The sequence below is a fragment of the Anomaloglossus baeobatrachus genome, chromosome 8, assembly GCF_048569485.1.
Source record: "Anomaloglossus baeobatrachus isolate aAnoBae1 chromosome 8, aAnoBae1.hap1, whole genome shotgun sequence".
NCBI lineage: Eukaryota > Metazoa > Chordata > Amphibia > Anura > Aromobatidae > Anomaloglossus > Anomaloglossus baeobatrachus.
In genome coordinates this window covers 192,488,822-192,513,837 of record NC_134360.1, presented here as the reverse complement: position 1 = coordinate 192,513,837, position 25,016 = coordinate 192,488,822, and the positions used below count along the sequence as shown (strand labels likewise).

Sequence of the window (25,016 nt, the reverse complement as noted above, 5' to 3'; positions counted from 1 at the left end):
TGCAAATATAAGGGGGGTGGCGGTTGTAAGATTGTACTCTTGGAGAGACCACGTACCGCAACCCGTAGTAGCACATCCCGGGTACACCCAATTAATATTTAAGGGAGGGAGTAGATAGCCGGAGAATATAGTCCTCACCCTCCCTACGGGCCGGTACTTGACGTTCTCTGAGCTGCATAGATTATGAACTGTATTTTTCGGCTGTTGCAGCCTATAAGCTGTAATGAGTTGCGATTGTTTATCTTAATTGAAACATATATAGCAAAAAACTGTTATTTATCATCATTGTGTCTCTGAGTCCTCCATAGCACCACCGTATCTATCTACAACACTGACATTCAGGTGTTACACATGTGCCAATTTTTCCGGCCCATTTGCTCTTTCTTGGCTTTGCAGTCAAGCAAGATCATTATCAGTTCAGGGCTCTCCCTTTCAGTCTGGTCACAGTGCCCAGAGTAATCACAGAGATCCTCGCCCCAGCAATGGCACGGCTACAGTCCAGGGGCATAATTATTTTTCCCTTCCTAGACAATATTCTTGTGGAAGTGCCATCCTTAGCTCAGAATCTAGAGAGCCTGCTGATAGTTCTTCAGACCGAGGAGCAAATTGGTTGGATGGTTAACAGGTAAAGCCTGTTTTGGTTCCAACACAGCAGCTATGCTTTCTGGGTATGATGTTCAACACTGTTCAGGCATCAGTATTTCTTCCAGAGGAGAAGATATTCTCTCTTCAGTCTTCCATCAGAACATTGAGATGTCAGGACAGGTATTCTCTTTGATTTTGCATGAAGGTCCTAGGGATGATGGTGTTAACCTGTGAGGCAGTCCTGTTTGCTCAATCTTGGTCAGAAGACACTTCTAGCCTCCTGGTACAAGTCAATACAGTTCCTGCATCAGTCTAGACATCTCCTTATTCACTGTCACCAGTCTCTCAGGTAGTGGACAATGCCCCCTTGTTAACTGAGGGTTGCGCCTATCAATCTATTCAGTGGCAGGTGCTCACCACAGGTGCTAGCTTTTTCTACTGGGTAGCCATCTCCAATCACTTAACAGTCCTGGGAGTTTAGAGCAGCCAGGAAAAGCACCTCCCAATCAATGTGCTGGAGCTCAGGGCAATCTGTCTGACCCCATTACATTGGCAGCACTTATTCCGAGGGTTCCCGATCAGACTTCAAATCAGACAGACAATGATACTGTGGTGGCCTATATTAAATTACCAAGGAGCCACAAGAAGCTCTTCTGACATGTTGGAGGTAGCAGAGATTTTGGAATGAGCAGAGGACAAGGTTACACTAATATAAGCAGTTGATAAAACTAGGGTGATCAATACCTAGGCGGACTAAGTCACCAGCAGCTATATATGTGGGAGAGTGAGCTCTCCACCCAGAAGTGTTCAAATAGATTTGTCGACGGTGGGGTACTCTGGATGTCGATCTCTTGGCATCCAGACTGAACCACAAGGTGCCGAATTTGTGCCAAGATGCAGCGACCCTCAAGAGATCGCAAACAACATCATTGTAAGCTCTTGGTCCCAGTTCTCTCTGCATTACCCATTTCCACCTATACCTCTTCTCACATTTTCATTGCTCCAGGCTGGCCCTCGAGGGACTGGTATTTGGCTGTTGTCAATCTCCTGGCGGATGTTCCATAGGCTCTTCTGCACCATCCGGATCATATGTCCCAAAGGTCTAGTCTTCCATTCGAATTTACGAGCGCTGAATTTATCAGTGTGACCGTTGAAGCCATAATTTTGGGGATTGCAGGTGTGTCTCAATCTGTCATTCAGACTATGACTAATGCAAAGAGGCCATCCCCATTGAGAGTCTATCATCGCACACGAAAGGCTTATTTTCATTGGTGCGGGTGTACCTGTACTTCGCCAATGACATTTTCAGTGCTGCGCTCTTTCCGGATGTTCGAATTGGAGGCAAGGCTGGGGCTTTGTTCCAACAAGGGTCAGGTGTCTACCCTGGCTATTTTGTTTCAGAGAGATTTGGCTTCTAAACCTCAGGTTAGGACTTTCTTTTTTATTGGGTGGTGCATGTTAAACCACCCCATCAGGCTCCCCTGGATCTTTGGAATCTGAATCTTGTTTTTGAAGCTCTTCAGTCCCTGCTTTTTGGACCTATCAGAGAGATCTCTACTTTTTTTTTTTCTTCTTTCTTATTAGGTTGCTTTCCTTATAGTCATCACTTCTAATAGGAGGGTCTCTGAGCTTGCGGCTCTGTCTCGTCATTCTCCCTACCTTGTTCTTCATCAAGATAAAATAGTGTTGAGGCCAATTCCATTTTTTCTCTCAAAAGGTGGTCTTGAATTTTCACCTAAATTAAGAAATATTATTTTACCTTCCATTTTGCTGGCACCACCCAATCCTATTAAGAAGGCTATGCACAGTTTAGACGCTATTAGAGCTGTAAAAAGGTACCATTTATAGTCCACAACCTCGTTAAGGGGCTCATTTCTGAAGTCTACATGGTCCATACTTTTGCCTTGGCAGACGCAAGCTTTGGTAGGAAAATTCCGAGGGCGGCAGTAGCTGAGCGTTCAATTGATAGGTTACCACGTAGTCTTCTGCTTGAGTTGTGATGGAAGATTAGGTGGTAACAGTATATTTAATTCTTTGCCAACCTAGAGACAGTTTTAGGACGTCCCATGGTTCTGTGTTCACCAATGAAGACTACGAACAGATTTTATGACTAGTACCAAAAACGTCTTTTTGCGCAAGACTAAATTGATCACAGCAGTCAAATTTGGCACAGTTCAGAACCCCACTTGGCTACACCTACTTTTTAGGACATTTTTCAAAACAGTATATCCATTTAGGCATAAAATGGTCTTAAATACAAATTTCGTACGTGGCACATATGCCAGTTTTTCTGCAGTTAAAGGGGACATTATTTTGGTATGTTCTACTTTGCAAAACTCTCCCATTGATGTCACTGACACCTTACGTAGTATTGTTCTGCTTAACAGTTTTTCCTAATGGGTTTATGAATTGATATGCCAGAGACTTATGAACAAAAAAAAATATATATGTCTCACAGGCTATGGTGTGCTGCGTTTTCTATATTTTCTAATGTAGATCAACCATCTACCTGTAACTTCCGTGCCATGGTCACCACTTCGTTATCCGGTGAATTACATTTATAACAATTCATGAACATTAACCGAATGTCAGAGGCAAATTCCCGTGAGTCTTTGTACTGCCTGTTCTCCATCTTGTCCTGAATATAAAAATGAAACAAACATACTTAGCAGAAATGATAGAAAAGCTGTATGTCAATGCACTTTTTACCCAATCTACCACAATGTTTTGCTATAGGATATGCACACAATTAAGTTTTGTAAAAACTTACAAGTAAAATTGGTTTGTTACAGAGGAAAAGGAAACATGGATTTTGCTTGTACAGTCCTTACAAATAGTAAGAAAACCAAAATAGTAAGTTAGCCGACAATGCAATTGTTTTTCAATGCTTTGTATAATTACAGATCACAATACAAAAATAAAAATTAATCTAGCAACATGCTTCCATACACACACTCCCTTCTAATTTGACAATGAACATGGCCTGATAAATTTGCACACTGGGTGGTACGTCGGCCAGTATCATACATGATCCCCATTTAATTAAAAGGACCAGTGCACAATACTCATCAGGGGCTGTAGGGCTGCCTCAGCAACGGTACAGTGCAGGGTACATGTGTGTCTCCCATACTCTGTGCCAGATGGCATGAGAAAGTATCTGGAGGGCATACTTAAATTAGTTCATAGGATGAATCTAGACTAACTTATAAGTTATTCTTAAAGGGTTATTCTCATGATGAATGTTCAGAGGTGCACCGCTTCCCTTCTTTGCGGGGGGGCAGTGATCTACTGATGATTGACAGTCCAAACCAGCATCATTGTAGCGCCGCTGATATACACGGCGCTCTGCAATGCTGCAGTGACACATCTTTGCTTCTGTAACATCTTTGCTTCTGTACAGGAGTACTGCAATTGCATTGAAGTACATGCTGCTTTCCTGGGAAACTGATTTTTTTTTTTTTTTTTTTTTAATTCTGACCAGTGCCACTTTAGGATGTAAAAACTCTAATAATCATGAGACTGTTTTTCCATGACATATTGTACTTTATGATAGGTAAGTTTAGGACGATATTTTTTTGCATTTGCAAACTTTTCTTCACATTTCCAATATCTTCACAAATTTTCAAACTTAAATTTTTATGCCATTAAACCAGAGTTATCTCAAACAAAATAGTTAACATTTACCACGTCTACTCTTTATATTAGCACAATTTTTCAAAGACATTTTTTGTAGGAAATTAAAAAGGGTTCAAAATGTATCAGCAATGTCTAATTTTTCCAACAAAATTTACAAAACCATTTTTTTTGTAGGGACCAAAATCACATTTAAAGTGACTGAGAGGCCTAGATGACAGAAAATACCCAAAAGTGACACCATTCTAAAAACTGCACCCCTCACACTGCTTAAAACCACATCCAAGAAATTTATTAACAATTTAGGTACTTGACAAGAACTAAGCTATGTGGAAGGGAAGAAAAAAAAAAAAAGATGAAAATGTTACGGTTTCTCACAAAAATGTTACTTTAGCTCCAAATTTTGCATTTTCACAAAGGGCAACAAGAGAAAATGCTCTATATAATTTGTTGTGCAATTTCGAGAACACACATACCATGTGTGGTGGAAATCTACTGTTTTGGCACATGGCAAGACTTAAGGCCCCGTCACACTAAGCAACATCGCTAGGAACATCGCTAGCAACATCGCTGCTAACGAACAACTTTTGTGACGTTGCTAGCGATGTTGCTGTGTGTGACATCCAGCAACAACCTGGCCCCTGCTGTGAGGTCGTTGGTTGTTGCTGAATGTCCTGGGCCATTTTTTAGTTGTTGCTGTCCTGCTGTGAAGCACAGATCGCTGTGTGTGACAGCGAGACAGCAACAACTAAATGTGCAGGCAGCAGGAGCCGGCTTCTGCAGAGGCTGGTAACCAATGTAAACATCGGGTAACCAAGAAGCCCTGTCCTTGGTTACCCGATATTTACCTTCGATACCAGCCTCCGCCGCTCTCACTGCCTGTGCTGCCGGCTCCTGCTCTGTGCACATGTAGCTAGCTGCAGGACACATCGGGTTAATTAACCTGATGTGTGCTGTAAGTAGGAGAGCAGGGAGCCAGCGCTAAGCAGTGTGCGCTGCTCCCTGCTCTGTGCACATGTAGCTGCAGCACACATCAGGTAATTAACCCCATGTGTGCTGTAAGTAGGAGAGCAGGGAGCCAGCGCTCAGTGTGCGCTGCTCCCTGCTCTGTGCACATTTAGCTGCAGCATACATCAGGTAATTAACCCAATGTGTGCTGTAGCTAGGAGAGCAAGGAGCCAGCGCTCAGTGTGCGCTGCTCCCTGCTCTCTGCACGTGTAGCTCCGTGCGGTGGTAACCAAGGTAAATATCGGGTTGGTTACCGATATTTACCTTAGTTACCAAGCGCAGCATCTTCCACGCGGCGCTGGGGGCTTGTCACTGGTTGCTGGTGAGCTCACCAGCAACTCGTGTAGCCACGCTCCAGCGATCCCTGCCAGGTCAGGTTGCTGGTGGGATCGCTGGAGCGTCGCAGTGTGACAGCTCACCAGCAACCTCCTAGCAACTTACCAGCGATCCCTATCGTTGTTGGGATCGCTGGTAAGTTGCTTAGTGTGACGGTACCTTTAGAAAGGAAGGCACCGCATTTGAGTTTTAGAGCACCTAATTGGAATAGATAGCGGACATCATGTCTTGTTTGCAGAGCCCCTGATGTGCCTAAACAGTGGAGCTCACTAACAAGAGACAGTATTTTAGAAAGTAGAACCCACAAGGAGCGCTTCACAGAATTTTACAATGTTGAGCCGTGAATTTGAAAAATTACATTTTTTTTTAAGCAAAAAAATGTTGCTTTAATCCCAAAATTTTCATTTTCACTATGGTAGCAGGAGAGAAAGCACTGTACAATTTGTTGTGCAATTTCTCCTGAGTTTACCAATACTCCCTACGTAGTCAAAATCTATTTCTGAAGCACAGTACAAAGTGAAGAACAGAAGGCACACTATATATTTCAGACTTAATTGGAATGTTTTGGGGGTGCCATGTCACATTTGCAGAGCCCGTGACATGATAAAAGAAGAAAAATCCCCCACAATTTACCCCATTTTACAAACCGCACCCCTCAATGAATATATGGGTACAGTGCGCATATTGACACTACAGGTGTGTCACAAAACTTTACACTATTGGGCAGTGAAAAAAAAAAAATTACATTTTTATCCCCAACAGGTTGTTTTAAACAGAGTTCGACTGTATGGTACGGTTTGGCCGCAATGTAGGGCTCGGGAGAGAAGGAGCGCCATTTGATTTTTGGAGCACAGATTTTCATTCAGGAGTACACAACAGAGTTCCTGACTTGAGACAGTGAGATCTCTTATCTGTGCTATGAATGTTTAGTGTAGAATATTGCATCTCCAACTAATGATCACTGGGTTCACAGAACAGAACAGTTCCAATTTGAGTCAATTTAAGAATTAGCTTTTTTTTTTAGTCATTTTAAAAGATTATTCACACCAAGTATAAAAAAAAAAAAAGTATGAATCCTATGCCTACAAACCATTTGATAACCAATTGCTAGTGGATCAAATAAGTGTAAAGACAACCAACATGTAATACTGCTGAAATAGTGGTTGAGGAAAATGCTATCAGAAATGATAAAATTCTATGGCTAATGAATGTCAACTTAGAAAGTCTAATGGCCAAAGCAACCCCTATTTAAAACAACCAATAATATGTATTTCAATAATAAATTCGATATAGGGCTGGTAATTATCTGTAGTTCCAGCATAATCAGCAGGGGGCACTAAAGTACTAACCTATAGACTAACAGACTATTTAAACATGTAATATTGAGTTGCACAGGAATCAACTATTAATGTGAAGGCACACAGTGCATCAATAGATGTATAAATAAATGTGCACACATAGAAGCTAGTTGGTATAGTTGGTAGCGATTTAGCTGCCAAAGAATAGATAAATGAGGTGATTATAGGATCAAACGTGTGACAGCCATGAACATATTGACACACCCTACACGTTTCCTCAGATTTAAAAAGGGAAACTGTCACCAGGTTTTCGCCACCTAATCTGAGAGAAGCACAACATAGGGTGCCCGTTATGACTGGTCTCAATTTCCCCGCTGACGTTTCCCATGAGCCCCTTAGGTAGCGGTCTGCTTTCCTGTCTAGTTGGTCTTTGAGGTTAACTAGAGCTTCAAAAGGTGGGGGTTGGGGGAAGATATCTTCTCACAGACTTTGCCACCGCTATGTCGATCTTGGGGCCATTATCCCAGAGAGAAGTGTCCTCACCAAAGGGATATTTTATCTTAAATGATAAGCAAAGGATAGCCTTCCTGGCTAGCTTCCTCCATTGCTCTTCCCCCAGCCTCCTGATTTTATCATTGACCGGAAATGAGCGCCTCTTCCTCTGTTCTAGCCCTTTGAACATGAGGTCCGCTATGGATTCGGGCCCTTCGGTATCCACTAGCCCCAAAGTAGCTCTGACCACTTTGATTAGGCAGTTGACTGCAGGAAAACAGGGCCTGCCTCCATGGTCCTTCTTCAAAGAGTTAGAGGAAGAAGAGGCACCTGAACTTGAGTCTGAGATCTCAGCCAAGTCACGGTCCTGTCCCTGGCCCCACTTTTCACCTTCTTAACCTCAGGTTGGGTAGGCCTTTAAGGGACTCTCTAACTTCTGCCCTGATTATTGCCCTAAGGCTGGCAGCGAAGTCTGGGGTCTCCTCACTAATTGTCCTCTGGATGCAGTTACTGCACAAGTCAGTCTTCACCGTGGCAGCGCCACACCCATGGACTTCTGGGTCTCCCATCTTGGGATTGGAAACCGAACTTATGCAGAGAAGTGGTGCCACCCTTTTATTTCAATGGGTTCCCTGTCCTAAGATGGGTGGACCTCTCACTCTGGTGGTGCTGTCGTGGGGGGGGGGGGGGAGAAGAGGTAGGAAGGGGGGCAGGGTAGGAATAAAAAAAAAGAAACAGAAGGACTCTCTTAATCACAGTCACTTTACTGAATCCAAACCAAAAGACATCCTGGTTAGCTTGTAGAACTGTCACCACTTTTAAATGTGGAGGATGTAAAGCATGTGAATTCAACTACAAGAGTACATCGACCACAGTAAAATATATAAATCATGAATTCACCAACTGTAAAACAAAACAGGGGTGGTTTACCTGAACACATGTGGCTGCCCCCCATAACTACATTTGAAAAACAAAAAGAATTCCCGAAGATGAATCCTTAATCATATCAGTTATATCAGGAAAAAGGAGGATACCATGGTGTCACAAATATGCTTGAAGCACATCCTAATAATCCATTTGATCTCCACTTTCAAGCCTTGGAAGTAATGCATACACCACAGAGAGGTGGTAACTGGGAAACTAGGACAAGTTACTTCTGCAAAAAAAATGGTGGATTTACCGCCTGCTTTCTTTTGAACCCTGGGGTACAAATTAATACCTCTCATTTTATTGATTCATATTTTGAGTTCATACTTGTATGAGCCATAACTTAACCTTGCCATTTCCTTTATAATGGCTATTGTGTAGCACTGTCAGTTTTTAAATATTTGTTTGTTCTTTTGCTGCCTACTGTACTCAATCCTCCTTTTACTATGGACCCCATTGCCACTGGCTGGCAACAGTATAAATGTTTCTTCTATTCATTGGCCAAGTACAATATCTCAAGCTCTACTAATAGTTCTCACATCTAATTAGGACTGTGCGATGTATGATTTGATGGTCATTGATGTAATCAATTACATTTTCCTTATATGATGGGTGTACTATTAAATCTTACAATCCCACCCTATTATATGCCTACAAAATATTAGTTGAGGCACAGGACATTGTTTTATGATCCCATTTATTAATGGAATATGTATCATTAATTCTTTTCTTTTTAATGCATTTTTTATTTATTTATTTATTTATTTATATCATCATGCTATACATTTTGGCTTCCTACATCTCCATTCATGAGTTAGCCTTTTTATTTGTAAACCTATTATGGTTTAATTGCCCTGTTTTGCTTTGGCTACACATCAGTGATCATTTTTGTCTGCTTGTGATTGGCTAGGCAAATACGGGCTGACCGTACCTTGGCTATAATTTGCTTCAGTGCTGCTTCCAGGGTTAGTGGGAGGCACCATTGTCGAGTCTCCACATTCCTATTGGCTGGAGCACTCTGAATATGGTAACAGGAGGCGCCAGTCTTGATCACCCTAGAATTGGAGAGCGCGCGTGTCAGGAGGTGTGACAGGGATGTCAGACACGGCTCTGCCCTCTGGATTGGTCTTCTGGAGGTCAGTGGGAGGAGGTATAATCAAGCCCCCGCAACATAATTGAAGTGCTTGGCATTACTGCAATCGTAGGCATCAGGTTAATTTGCGCTGTGCAGAATTGGATAGAGCGTGCTGTGAGGTGCGAGTCAGGTTATTGGACATATCCCTGACCTCTGACTGGTTCTAGCGTCATCCCCTGTTACTTGTGAACCTTTAAAAAGGAGCAACAGTGCGGGGTCTGAACAAGTATTGCAATCATGTTGACATGTTTATCAGTGCTATCAATCTAAATGGGACATAAAATATCTGCCATCATGTTATACTGCCAGCCCCTGTAGAATCACAGCAGTGAATTCTGAGGAAACGTGTAGGGATTGTCACACCTCTGTTCTTATAACCATCTCATTTCATAGACTTGTAGACAATGAGCCCTTGCGGGCAGGGTCCTCTTTCCTCCTATACCAGTCTGTGCATTGTTTTGTTTATGATTTTTGTTCTTGTCCCCATTATGTGCACTCCTTTTTACATGTAAAGCGCCATGGGATAAATGGTGCAATAATAATAGACTATTAGAGTTGAAAGATCTCCAGGGTCATCGTGTCCAAACACCATGCTGAATGCAGGATTCATTAAACCATCTCCAACAGAGGTCTGTCCAGTCTCTGAAGATTTCCATTGAATGAGAACTCGACACCTCTCATGGCAGCCACTCATTGATCTGTATCTTCTCCCTTTCATTCCATCACGTCTCATGTTCCAATGTGTAAATGATAAGGATGACCCCTCCACATTGACATGCCTTCAGATATTTGTACACAGCTATTTATTCTCCTCTTAGCCTTCGTATTTGCAAGCTAAACATTCCCAGATCCTTTTACCATTCCTCGTAGGACGTTTGCAGTCTGCTCACCATTCTAGTAGCTTTTCTCTGAACTTGCTTGCGTTTTTGATTTTTTTTTTTTTTAAATGTGGTGCCCAGAACTGGACACACTGTATTCCAGATGAAGTCTGACCAAAGAGGAATAGAGTGGGATAATTACTTCATGTGATCTGGACTATGATTTTCTTAATACATCCCAGTATTCTTTTTTTGCTGCTGCATCACACCGTTGACTCATGTGCAGTCTGTGATCTATGAATATCCCCAACTTGTTTTTGCTTAGTTCTATTCCTCCTATTCCGTAAATGTTATTTTCGTATTTCTAGCCCACATGTAGAATTTTGCATTTCTCCCTGTTAAATACCATTCTATTACTCACTGCCTATTGTTCCAGCTTATCTAGATGCTTCTGAAACCTCTCTCTGACTTATCTAATGTTATCTATCCCTCTTAGCTTTCCTTAGGCTATGTGCGCACGTTGCCTTTTTTGTGACCACAAAGATGCAGCGTTTTTGTGAGTTTTTGGCCGCAAAAAAAACGCATGTGTTTTTACAGTGTTATTGGTTGCGTTCTTTCACTGCATTTTGCTGCGTTTTTCAAATGCATTGCACAGTTGGAAAAACGCAGAAAAGAATTTACATTTTTTTTTGTCACTTCAAAAACGTAGCCAAAAAAAGCACTGTGCGGACAGCAAAATGAAAACTCAGACTTTGCTGGGGAAGTAAAGTCATGCAGTTTTCTGACCAAAAACGCACCCGACAAAAACGCACCGTGTGCACATAGCCTTAGTCTGCAATTTTGATTAGTTTCCCTACAGTTCCCTTATCTAGATAATTTATAAAAAAAAAAAAAAAAAAAAGTTTGAACAACACTGGAGTCAAGACAGAGCCTTGTGGTACCTCACTGGAAACATTCTTTCAATTGGATGTGCAACCATTTATTACCATTCTTAGAATACGATCACTGAGCAAGTTATGAATCCACCTACACGTAGCCTTTTCAATCCCATATTTGGTCATTTCTTCAATAACGATAACATTATAAAACTTTATTAAATTCGCTGCTAAAGTCGAGATATACTATATCTACCACATTTCCTTGATCTACCCAGTCAGTGGTTACATCATAGAAGGAAGTTTGATTAGTCTGGCATGACTTGTTTGCTACAAACCCATGCTGGCTCTTGTTAGTTACTGTATTATCCAAGTACTTACATTTGCTCTTCTCCAGTCTACTGGAATTTCTCTTCACTATGAATTTTCAAAATTTTGGCTAGTGGTTCTGCAATTTCCTCTGCTATCTCTTGCAGTATCCCTAAAGTGTAATTCATCTGGATCAAAAGATTTAAATTAATATACAAAATAGTTAAGTGTTCCCTCACCAACTCTCTGATTATAGACAGTGTATTGTTTGACACTGATTATTTTATAGTGCAGCGAGAATCAGTTGATGTTACATTTGCATTTTTCAAACAGATACAAATTAGGAATTTAAAGTTCGGCCTTCTCAATATCATTTTTGACTGCTTCACCCTTTTAACGCTTGTAAAAATCCTGACACCTTTGACTTTTCTTTTCCTTTTGACATACCATCAAAACCTTTTTATTGCTTTTGGACTCCCTTGCAAGCCTCACTTCATTACTGGCTTTAACTCTTCTAACGCGTGCCCTGCTGACAGCAATATATTCCGTAGATATGCCACTCTTTTCCCTTTGATAAACCCTTGCAAAAGGGAGAAATAAAGATATAAAACGTTCTGTGTTCATAAATACTGGTCTCTTTAAATGCTTCCAATTCTTCCTTCTTTTAGGGATGGTTACTGATTGTGCAGTGAGAATTTTATTTAGCGAAATCTCCCATACTTCCTGGACATTTCTATCCTTTACAACATCCAGCCATTGGACATTTCCTACCCTCTCCGAGTCCATTAAAATCTGCCTTTCTGAAGTCCACCAGTGTTCATCTTGTAAGCCAAAATACGAGGATAGCATGATCACTGTCTCTTCTATTTTCATTTATTTGTGATCCTTGTTTCTTATAGCAGGGTTCTTATATGAATTGTTCAAGTTTAAAGCTCTCCTGATGAGTATAGCAAGGAGTCTACCAAATATGCGTTTTCCTGTTTTTGCAAGAAGCAACCCATCTCTAGCAAGGAGTCCATCATACAGGTAATTCACTCCATGGTCAAAAAAACCAAAACAGTGCTGATGGCACCATTAATGTAGCCAGCTCTTCACCTGTAGAATCCTGTTCAATCTCCTTGTTCCATGTCCATCCATTGAGAAGATGGATGAGAAGACTACCGCCGCTCCCACTTCCTTCACTTTCTGGCCTAGGTCATCAAAGTCTCTGTATATAATTTCCAGGTCCTTTTTTCCTTGTGTCATTTGTTCCTACATTATTAGAAATTGGTAGTCTTATTTAGCAGTGAAGACTCTTGATACCCTATTGGGCACATCTTCAATTTGGGCACCTGAAAGACAGCACGTCTCTTGTGAGGTGCTGTCAGGTCTGCAGATAATGGCTTTTGTTCCGCTCAGTAGGAAATCCCCCACAACTACCACCCTCCTTTTCTTCTCCACAACGCTTATTTTTTTCACTTCAAGAAGCTGCTGTCACGCAGTGACTACCGGGATTCCGCCAGGTACACGGGAACCCCCGGCAAGCACCGCAACACACAAGGTACACAATACAATGGTGGGTCCTGGCGCTAGGGAAAGGGGAGCAGGGTCACCTCCTAAACTCACCTGAGGCTGATCCCTGCACTCCCTAACGTCCCTATACGGGTTCTTTTGCATATCCCTGACTTTCCCTGGACTCAGCCCTATATAGTGCGCACGGCAGCAGGAACACTAGTCGCGCTCTAGATTAAAGACAAAAGAGAGGATTAGACAGACAGGGGTAAAATGAACAGCAATCATACAAAGCACTCCAAAAATGACAAGATGTACTAATGAGGAACAGAGCAGAGGGGAAAAACAAAAAAAGGACTAAGGAAGGGAAAAACAACACAGCAAATGATCTCTGAATGGCTTCCTGGTCAACAGCTGACAGGTTCTTTCCAGAAATAAGCTATGCAGAAACTATCACCAGTGATAACCTGGACTGGGAGATAAGTCTTTATAGCAGAGGCAATTAGCAATACAGAACAGCTGGCTGTAGCTTTCCTTCAGAGTTCAGGAGAGCAGAGAATCTACTTAACCCTAGCAGCGCGGGATAAAAGGAAAATCTGCATAGCCAACAGTATTAACCTGAGTAGAGCGTGTATGAAGCCCTGCACTGCGATCTCATGACATCAGAAATAGGAGAGACCACTTCATCATGGAACCCTCGTGACAGCTTCCGATTGCTTACTGGAGTGCTCTTTGTGGGCAAAGCACTTATTTGAGTTATATCGTCGTACTTGTCTTGCGTGAGAGCCCGGTATCGGTTCTTTAGCAGTACGAGTGTTGACTCTTGTTCACATGCTTCCATTTCTCTTCTGCAGGTACAGTTAAAAGTGCTTCTCTTCAAAACATTCTGAATCTTCTCTAAGGCCATGTGCCCACGGACTTTTCTGCAGGTCTTTTCGCAGGTTCACGCAGCAAAATCCGGAAACCCGGAATCCGCAGCTAACCATTGCTGCAGTATTTTTGTGGAATTGTTGCGGTAAACCTGCGGAAACATTGCGTATTTCGTGCGGAATTCCCGCCCTGCATCTCCATAGTGGAAAGGCAGGAATTCCGCAGATAATTCCGCATGAATAATTGACATGCAGTTACGTGCAGCTGCGGGAAATCTGCATTTTCCGCAGCCGCAAATACAACCGCAATAGTGGTTGTTTGGCTGTAAGTTTTACTAAATTGCCATTTACTCATAAGGCATAGAACTGTATATTTTCTGATACCATTACCTTAACCACTATGTTAGTAGTATTCTATGGTGGGTAGAAAAAATAAATAATCCAGCGGATCCCAGGTGTTTGTTTCTTAAAAATACTTTTTATTTCTCACATTAAAAAATCATCACAGATGGCATCCAGCAGATAAAAAGGTATTACATCCAACACGTTTCGACATCCGATTTTTTAATGTGAGAAATAAAAAGTATTTTTAAGAAGAAAAAAAATAAAAAAAAGCCTGGAATCCGCTGGATTATTTTGGTTTTTCTATCCTGAATTGTGGACATCCTCACCTGGGACTTTCCGTGCAGGTTCAAGTGGTAATTGTCCTGATTATACTGCTAGCAGTGAGCTGGTTCGTATGTTTACTTGATTCTATGGTGGTTGTTCTGATACATTTATATTGATATACCAGCAATTTTTTATTAATATTGATATACCAGCAATTTTTTATTAAATGGGTTATAGATTTAATATGAATACCCACTTTTTTTTTTACTTAGTGGGAATAATGTTAAAACTACTAATTAAAACTATAATTCTGAATATACTGCAACTGGAACTATACTGTGAACCCACATATATCTGTGCTCTAAACGGACTGTTGCAAGTAAGGAGCTAGAGTTCACATCACGACTAGGGATGATCGAATACCTCAAAATATTCGGCTACGCCCATGTTCAACGAATAGGTCACCGCTATTCGACTATTTGTGAATATTCGATGCACAATGTAAGTCTATGGGAAACCCGAATAGTTGCCGAATAGCAACTATTCGGGCTTCCCATAGACTTACATTGAGCATGGAATATTCGCATAGCGGCGACCTATTCATCGAATATTCGTGAAGCCGAATATTGCCGAATATTTGTGATATTCAATCATCCCTAATCACCACATTTGAAAGCTCAGGAACAGGGCAGAATATTCACAGTAAGTAAATAATGATGTTTCTTAATTTCCAAAAGGATTTGAAATGCTTTAATAATCTGGGTGCCCGGAAAACCCCTTTAAACCTTTTGCGCCAGAGCTTGTTTATGCCTTCCTGGCTGGGCAATTTTTTTTCAATTCTGACCTGTGTTGCTTTATAAGGTAACTTGGAACATTTCAACTGATCCTAGTGATCTGGAGATTGTTTATTTGTGACATTGTACTTCGTGTTACTGGTAAATTTTGGTTGATATTTACGTTTAGGAAAACAGTTTGTTTTAAAATGTCACAATTTTCGATCTTTGAATTTTTATGTCCTTAAACCATATGGTTATTAATGAATTTGTGTGATTTACCTAACAATTACCACATATCTATTTTACATATTTTTGTTTTTTGGTATGAGATTAGAAGGGTTAAAAGTTTAGCAACAATTACAAAAACTTTTTTTTTTTTTTATTTTATTTTAGGGACCACATCACATTTGGAGATAGAGGCCTGTGACAAAAAAATACCCAAAAGTGACAACTCTCCTAAAAGTGCTCAAAAGAACATCAAACAAGTTTATTAACACTTTAGGTGCTTCACAGGAACTAAAGTAATGTGAAAAGAAAAAAAATGAAAATGTTACTTTTTTCAATAAAAATATTGCTTTTGCCCCAAATATTTCACTTTCACAAAGGTAACAAGAGAAAATGGACCATACACTTTGTTGTGCAAGTACGCAGATACCCCATATGTGATGGAAAACTACTGTTTAGGTGCATAGCAAGGCTTGGGAGGGATGAAACACAATTAGACTTTTGGAACACAAAATTGGTTGGAATAGGCAGCAGTCACCCACCACGTCGCATTTGCAGAGCCCCTGATGTGTCAAACAGACACCCCCCTCCCCCTCCCACTCCCCCCCCCCCCCAAGTTTCGTTTGGGGGGGGGAGAGCCTTTGTGCTACCAATTATGTGAAAACTCCCTAAATTTCCACGAACAAATGCCAAACCTGAGTTGCGACTTTTTTTGTGGATCGAGTTGAAGCTTTTATTGGGAACATTTTACATAACATCTCGGATCACATTTATCCCATGCTCTACGCTGAGCACCAACATCACAGTTTCCATCTAAATGACACATCCGATGACACGCCCGAGGGATCTATTCACTTTAATGAGACAGCAGAGTTACTCTGGACTACATCTAGCCTCTGTTTAGAGGTGTGTCCTTTTTAGAAGTGCACAAAACTGGTTGACAGCGCTTTTATGCACCACCGAGTCATAAGGCGACACAGGCTTAAATGACTATCTGCCTCATACTAAATTTGTTAGGGGTTTCGTCGGAATCCCGTATTTCAGAGATTTATATGTAAACCCCAGTGTAAGCGTTCAGCGTAGAGCACAGGATATATGAGAGTTGACCCTTAATTCATTAATTGTTCCTCCCAAAGATTGCATTATCAGGTGGTCAAGAAGTGCTTTTATTTATTCTTTTACAGATTTTTTTTATTCTTTTATTTATTCTTTGATAGATCTGATTTCAAAGTGACTGTCAGAACAGAATGACTATTCTAACCAAGTACAGGCGCTCACTACATCATGGCAGGTCCAAATATTTCTGAGCACCTTCCCATCTGCTTGTTTTTCACCTATTTTTGCCCTTCTCTGGCTTTATGAAGCCAGAGCTGTTAAAGAAGAGTGCCAACTGCTATGGGAAGGTACAACAATTACTTAAGAATGAAATCAGTGAAAGATATTAATTTACCACTTGTGTATGACCTGTAATGTATATTCTTCTGTCAACGCTATAGTCTTTCTTGTTAATTTACAAATTCATGTTCTTATGTTGTGCTACTGTGATACCATAAAATTTACCTCAGAATCAATAAAGTGTATTGTATCGTAATAGGGGAGGGTGTAAAGGGAAAACGAGCAGAGGAAGATGCACTTAAAGGTTTGGACACGCCATGACGTACCGAGCGGCTGTACTTGGTTTTTACAGTCATTTGTTGGTGAGTCCCTTTAAATAAATTTATGTTTTCATTAGTTATTATGGGCAACAAAGACCGTCTTACCATTTATAAAGTAGGCAAGTACGATCTATTTTTTTTTTTTTGGGGGGGGGGGGGGGGGGGGGTTTAACTAAAGTTTTGAGTGTTTGACTACACAGCAGTACAAAAACAATTTTGTAGCTCTTGGATACTGCATGCAGCTCATCAAGGAAAATTAGGAATACATAATATAATATATATATAAAAAAAATTACATCCTAATCTAATCTACTTATACTTGAGTGGAAATCTCACTTACTGGAATCTCTTAAAATCTCCGAGAATTTTTTTTATAAGAACACTGGTTCCTTCATATACTTACTCTGATGGTTCCCAGGTCCATGGGACAATTTATTAGGTCACTGAAGCCCGGCAGGTTAAGGCATGCAGACTGGTCAGGTTTGTAGAAAGGCCAGGCATAGCTTGCATGTTTTTTAGACATCATCTCATTAAGAATATTGTGGCAGCATTTCAGCTGTTCAGATAGTGGATTAGGAGCAATTACGTGAACTTGATGCGCAGAGTCTGGAAGATCTTGGACAGAGGTGTCGGCTTGTGGTTTTTCGGGACTTTCTGGTGTCTGAGCTTGTCTTGGTACAGGTAGAGAAGGAGAAGATTCACAGGCGATAGATATAAGAGACACTGCAGGAGTTGTAGTATCCGCCTTCCTCTTAATGCCCTTCTTTGCCTAAAACAAAATAAATAAAAATTTAAAAAGACAAAATGTTGCAAAAAAAAGTTTAGTGAAATAGATTTTCCTATTTCTTCACATCAAAAGGGAATCGCCAAAAATGTAACAAATAGCCCCAATCACATAATTCAACCAGTAGTCAGTCACGTGTCAGGACAGACATGGGCCTATGTTTCAGAAATATACATACTGTATCTCCGTAAGCCAAGGAAAAGGGCTATTAAAGAAAATCTGAAACGATTGGTGCCATAGGGTATTATCCAATGTAGAATGGGAATTGTAATAAAAATAGTGCACTCACCTTGGTAGGATGTTTTCAAACCACATAAAAACCTATTGAATGTGTACGGCTGGTGCAGATGCACATATGTACAACATGTATCCAGGAGAGTAGTGCTCAGTCTGCACTGCCGTGGGAAGCAAATATAAAAAAGGGATCCAGGACACAGTCCAGTTTTTAATTAATGCATTTCGAAGCCGACTTGCTTCTTCATCAGGAAAATAACCACGATGCGGTACTATAGCGACATCCAACTTATAAACGTTTGACATTTGAATTTTAGCGCCAAAAGAGCACATGACGTGTCAGAGTTTAAAGAAGAAGGTGTTAAAAAAAAAAAAAAAGTTTTTGATAGAATACTCAACTCTTCATTAACACCTTCCTCTTTGAACTGACACATGTGCTTTTTTGGCGCTAAAAATTCAAATGCGAAACGTTTACAAATTGGATGTCACTGTAGCAATGCTTCCTGATGAAGAAGTGAGGCAGCTTTCGAAACACATTGAATAAAAACAGTATTGCTCCTAAAGGGGCATCATGGGACAATGGGGGGACAAATAAGGGATGGCTGTCTATGTGGAATTCCTATAGCACAATCTTCAATTAAATACCTGGGAGTGCATATAGGAAGATCGGTGGAAACAATCTATAACTTGAATTATGGACCGCTAATCAGGAAAATTATAGTTCAATTAAAGGGATGGAAAGGTCTGCCACTTCCATTACTGGCAAGATGCCACCTGATAAAAATGATGAGCTTTCCTAGGCTGCTGTATCCCTTCCAGACAATCCCGCTATTGCTAAAACTAAAGGATGTGAATAAGCTCAACTCCGCGTATACAGAATTTCTGTGGAGGGGAAGGAAACCCAGAATAAAGCTGCGTACGCTGATGAAGTCAGCAGAGGAGGGAGGTCTAAACTTTCCAGATGTCCAAGGGTATAATCTTGTATGTATCATGAGGCATGTAATTGATTGGGTGAGAGGAACGAGTAGGCACTCAGATCATGCGATGGAAACTAAATATGCGTCACCGTGGGATCTGACGTCCATTCTGCACTCCCCACTATCCAGGGTTGAAGGGCACATAAGGAACTCAATTATATTCCGAGACACCATGCTAACATGGAAGTCGGTAAGGAAAAAACTGGGGCTCTCATGGAAAGTGTCCAAGTACTTGAACCCCTGGGCATTCCCAAATTTTCCCCTGGGACGAGAAAACAAGCTATTTACTAGATGGAAAGAGAGGGGAGTCAGGAGAATGATAGATGTTATGAATGTGGAGGACAGGAGGTGGATGACAGGTCGGGAAGTGTTGGATAAGTACAACCTTAATAGCTCACATGTCATCCAGTATGAACAATTGAAACATGGAATAATAGGAGACCTGGGTGTGGTTGGAAGAGAGCTGAACAGAAGTTCGATTGATGAGTTACTGGAATGTGATGTAACAAGTATAAATGTCTCTAAAATTTATCGATCGCTAAGGGGGGTGCTTATCTCACGGGAGGATAGTCGGACTTTAAAAGCGTGGGGGAAACAATTGGGAAGGGAAGAAGTGGTGGATGATATACTGAGAGGATGGGTACAAGTGCGGAAACATATTACCAATGAGAGATGGAGAGACACTCAATTCAGAATTCTACATAGGGCCATTATAGGTTTCAACATACCAGGTAGGGATAGGTGGTGTCCTAAGTGTCAAAAAGAGAAAACGGATATGCTGCATGGGCTATGGGAATGTGAGACAATCGCTAGGTTCTGGAACCAAGTCAGACTATTTGCCCAGTCAACATGGGGAATTTTCAGCAAACTAGACTTAATGGTGTGGATTTTCCACTCCTTTGAGGGAGGAGGAGGACCGAGCACGCAGGAAAAGAGGAAATACGCAATAACGCATGACATAGCCATGATAGCTAAGCGTTGCATCTTAAAACACTGGATTCAAAGGGAGGGCCCATCCATAAAGGAGGTTGTGGGCGAACTACACAACCTTCTGAAGTGGGAAAAACTAGAAGCGGAGAGGGATAAAGATGGGTTGACAGCCAAGTTTTTTGTGAGATGGAGACATTTTATTGAAAGCCAATTCACACAGGGAGAAATAATTAACCTGATGGCACCTTTTGTTCACTCGGAGTGGTATATCCTGAGCGATATCCAGGACAGCCTGGGTAAACTGAGAATCACCTAGGAGGGGGCTCTGGCGGGAGGGGGAGACGAGACGGTTGGGAATACCAAGACACGCTAGCAAAATTGAAATCATTCAGGGACGACACAGAGATTTAACGAATTGTATTGCATATGTTATATTATATTTCATTACCTATGTTTTGGTTTAATGTTACTGTGTACTATCTTAAATCGAACAGCAACATGGAACTCCAAATTGGGGTATCACCCACCTCTATGTCACATTTTGTCAGACGAATGTTCTTCTTTTGCAATGATACTTGTCATGTTTTTACAAATTTGAAAAATCAATAAAAAACGTTTTGGAAAAAAAAAAAAAACAGTATTGCACCCTTTGATTTGTCCTGATCTCTTTTATATTCGGTTCTCACGTCAGTGTAGACTGAGCACTCTCTCTGCTCTCAAGGAGAAGAGCTGTAACATCAGAAGAAATTAATCATCTTCTCAGCTGACTGAGCACAAAGTATTTTTCTGAACAGTCTCAGTTCTCAGTCCCCAGAAAATGTATTTCTTCTCCTATCACAGCCATGCTGTGTGTGTCTACGATACAGCTGTATCAGTTGAGCACAAAGAAGGTCAGACATCTTAACATTATGGGGAAATTGATAAAAATTGCATTTTATAGGCCTGAAGTGTCATTAGAGAGGTTTTCGTGGAATATTTTATTTTTAATAATGCTGGCCTAAAAATTAACTTGCTAAAACTACCTGCCTGTTTTACCTGGCAGCGGCTCAGAGCAGGGGGAGCTGGCTGTCAATCACCATCACGTCGGCAGTCACGCACCAACAAAGCAGAGCTGAAGAGAAGCCGCTGCTCTGTCGATGTAACGTCAGCCGCTGAATCGCTGACCGAAGCCGTCCATCCTGGCAGAGATCAGCGTCTGGCACAACAGGTAGATATTTAGCAACTACCTGCCTTTTAGTTATTAAGTCCATAGTTTACATATTTAATTCTAAAATATATATACATACTTCATGATTGAAAGTAATGGAACCTTTGAAAAGATTCCAGAATATGAAATATTTATCCCAGAAAATTATAGCAATTAAATATTTTGTATTTGGAAGCACACAAAAAAAAAAAAACCCCACAAAAGAAAACACACACACACACACAAAAATACGTCTGACAAAATTCAACATTGTTACCACCATTCTAAAATTGTGGGTGAAAAAACAACAAGAAAAAAAAAAAAAGCATGTGACGCTCGCTCAAACTCACTTGTGGTAAGTGTGGGTAATATGAAAATCAAGATAAAAAGAGGAGAAGTTAATTAAATCTTTGTATTGTGTGCGCCACACTAAGCATGGAAGACAAAGAACAAAACCATCTGAGAATTGGAGAACAAAAATTTTAGAAAAAGTATCAACAATTCTCAAGTACAAGTGTTTCTAAAAGAGATCTTCTCAGGGAAGTCAGTGTTACAGACGGGTTTGGCCATCCGGAAAAAAAAAAAAAAAAAAAAAAAGGATTAAAGCAGGACAATTATACTTACTACCAGGTAAGGTTCATTTTGGTGGAGTCGGTATAAAATGCACAGACTCCGAAAATATATAATAAATTGGGGACAGTAGTGCAATGCAGAATGTGCTGAATAATTTTTCAAAGGAATTTGGGAAAGTTATGAAATGTCCTATAAATGTCTGTTCTATTCCTGATCTAAAGCTGCATTCACACACAGCGTTTTTGCTGCCTTTTTTGAGGATACGTTTGTCAGCTGCAGAAGCAGATCAGCTTTTTAAAAAACCGCATCACCTGAAAGGTTTCTGAGCTCATAAATAATGCATTCAATAGCAAAAGCAGATTAGAAAAAGGCCACACAAACTGATATGCTCATTCTTTGATGTGTCTGAATGTTCTATTTTGAAACCCATTGCCTTTTCTGGGATGCCAGAGTCACCGCATTTCACTGAATTATTTTGCCATCAATGTTCGATATGTTTGTGACAAGAAAGAAATTGTTAGCAAGACACTGGCAGTAAAAGATACTAAAGATCATCACACCAGCCAGTTTCTCCAGGCCTTAGTGGAAAAAGTTCTTCAAGACTACGAACTCAAAAAAGAACAGGTTCTTGCTATTGTAAAGGAGAATGCTTCAAACATGATAAGTACAAGTAAACTGATGAATGAGAGTAATGAACAACAGCTAGAAAAAATTTTAGGATTTAGTATGTTAGAGATGGAGCTACAGTGCTGTTCATGTAACTGAGGAACAAACAGATATTACAACAGAAGAACAGCAAAATGATACTTTAGGATTAGATGATCATGTTGAAGCTACTTCAAAACACATTCATATTCATCACATGGGCTGTGTTGTGCACACGCTGCAGCTGGCAAGAAAAGATAGTCTGCAAGAGGGATCCCGGTTTCACACATCCGGCTTTTTGCCGGTTTGGCGGATGCGGCACACTCCAGTACAGTGTATACAGTACAGTGGCAGCGTGCCCGGAGCATGTCACCGGGAAGTTGCAGCGCTGACACTGTACTGTATCGTATTGTACTGGCGTGCGCCGCATCCGCCAAACCGGTGAATAGCCGGATGTGTGAAACTGGGTGGACATGCTGGAAATCTAATTGGAAAAGTGAGGAAGTTGGTTATTGCTGCCAGAACCCCTAAAATTGATTCTATCTTGAAGAGACGTGTTGGGAAAGGGGCAATTGTTGATCAAGCCACTCGGTGAGGCAGCACTTATTTAATGACTGAGCGATTGCTTGAACTAAAAATCGCTTTTTATAGATATGGTGAACCCTCAAGTAACATTAAATGAAGGTCAATGGACACAGGTGGCTGAATTTAAGAAATTGCTTAATCACCCATTTAATGTGACTAAAAAAATTACAAGCTGAGGATTTAACTCCTGGCATTTTCATAAGGGAGTGGAAAACTTGTTTTTTTGCCTGTCCCAAAGAGGAGGTTTAATCGCAGATGGCATTTCTGGTTCAATGAAACGGAGAGAAACACAGCTATTGGAAAGTAAAATTCTTCTAGCAGCTGTTTATATGGACCCAAGTCATCGTATACTGCTTGATGATCAACAGCTTTCTAAAGGAAAAGAAGCTTTGTGTGAGGTAGCAGTTAGGAGAACCGGCTACAGGACTGCCAGGCGCAAGAGGACTTGGGTCCTGACAGTGCTACTGCTGCCATATCTTCATCCTCATCAGATGAGGAATTTAACTTTGACAAGTATTTGGATGACATGGAGCAGGCAAAGCGTTGCTGTAAGGAAAAAGATTTCACTCCATCTCCTATAGCAGCAGATTGACCAGATTTCAGTAAAATTTTTCCCTTGCTCTCAAAGAAATAGAAAAATTCAACCGTTCACCAAAACTGACTGTGCATGAGGCAATTCCTTTATACCCGGAAATCGTTAGAGATGTTGCCCATGTGGTTACGGCTTTGCCTCCAACCCAAGTTAGTGTAGAGAGGTTGTTTTCAAGCCTTAAAATTATTAGGTCAGATTTGAGGTCATCTGCGAAGAATGATCTGATGGAAGCAATTCTATTTCTTAGAACAAATTCATAGACTGCACAAATGTTTATTTAGTAGGTTTTTGTTGAAAACTGTACTTTGCCACTTACATAGTGTACACACATATACATACATACACTATATATATATATACACATACATACACACATATACATATATATATACATACACATACATATACATACATACAGTGGTACCTCGCTTAATGAGTAACCCTCTTAACGAGAATTTCGCTATACAAGCAAAACTTTCTGTAAATTTGTAACCCGCTTTACGAGAATGCTTTGCTGTACGAGCGAAATTCTCACCGCACACACTTCCGGTTTCGTCCATCCACCACACTCAGACCTGCACTTGCAGTCCACACAAACACACACATGCACGCACAAACACACACACGCACGCACGCACATACAGTATTATGCTCATCTTACCTTCCGTTCCACCGCTGGTCTGATGGTTCTTGTAGTTCCCGGGTACATCGCGGCGTCCTCGCGGCGAACTACAAGACCCATGAGGCCTGCGATGGAACGGAAGGTAAGGTGAGCATATAATATAACATAATATGTTTACCTTTCGTTTCATCGCCGGCCTCCTGGGTGCTGTAGTGCGCCGCTCCAGTCCACGCTGTATATCTGCATCCATAGCGACGAGGGAGGAACTTCCTGTCACCGCTAATGAAAGGCAGAGCGCTGGCCAATCAGAGGCAAGCGACTCTGCCTTTGACGTCAGCGCTCTGGCTGGGAACTTCCTGCCTCGTCGTTATGGTAACGAGTTACACAGCCCGGCCCCATACCAGAGAACAGCAAGTCCCAGGAGACCGGCGATGGAACGGAAGGTAAGGTGAGCATATAATATGTGCGTGTGTGCGCATGTGTGTCTGTGTGAGCTTGAGTTTTTGTGTGTGTGTGTGTGTGTGTGTGTGTGTGTGTGTGTGTGTGTGTGTGTGTGTGTGTGTGTAATGATAGAATAGGGGACCAGGATGGGACATTTTAGAAGTTGTGGAACGGATCGTCAGCATTGCAATGATTTCCTATGGGAAATCTTGCTCTGCTGAACGAGTACCTTGATTAACAAGCACAGTCCCAGAACGGATTGTTCTTGTTAAGCAAGGTACCACTGTGTGTATATATAATATATGTGTGTATATATAATATATGTGTGTATATATAATATATGTGTGTATATATAATATATGTGTGTATATATAATATATGTGTGTGTATATATATATATATATAT

General features: G+C 41.0%; 1 protein-coding gene across 2 annotated transcripts in view; it reads right to left on the bottom strand.

Moving 5' to 3' along the window:
• BRDT (bromodomain testis associated) overlaps positions 1-25,016 on the bottom strand; it is a 212,624-nt gene that overhangs the window by 116,925 nt on the left and 70,683 nt on the right. For both annotated transcript variants that reach the window (XM_075322321.1, XM_075322320.1), the window contains exons 6-7: positions 17,445-17,810; positions 3,095-3,223 (exon numbers count right to left, since the gene is read on the bottom strand). In XM_075322321.1, the coding sequence (XP_075178436.1) occupies positions 3,095-3,223; positions 17,445-17,810 (495 nt within the window). The remainder of the gene's footprint in view (positions 1-3,094; positions 3,224-17,444; positions 17,811-25,016) is intronic.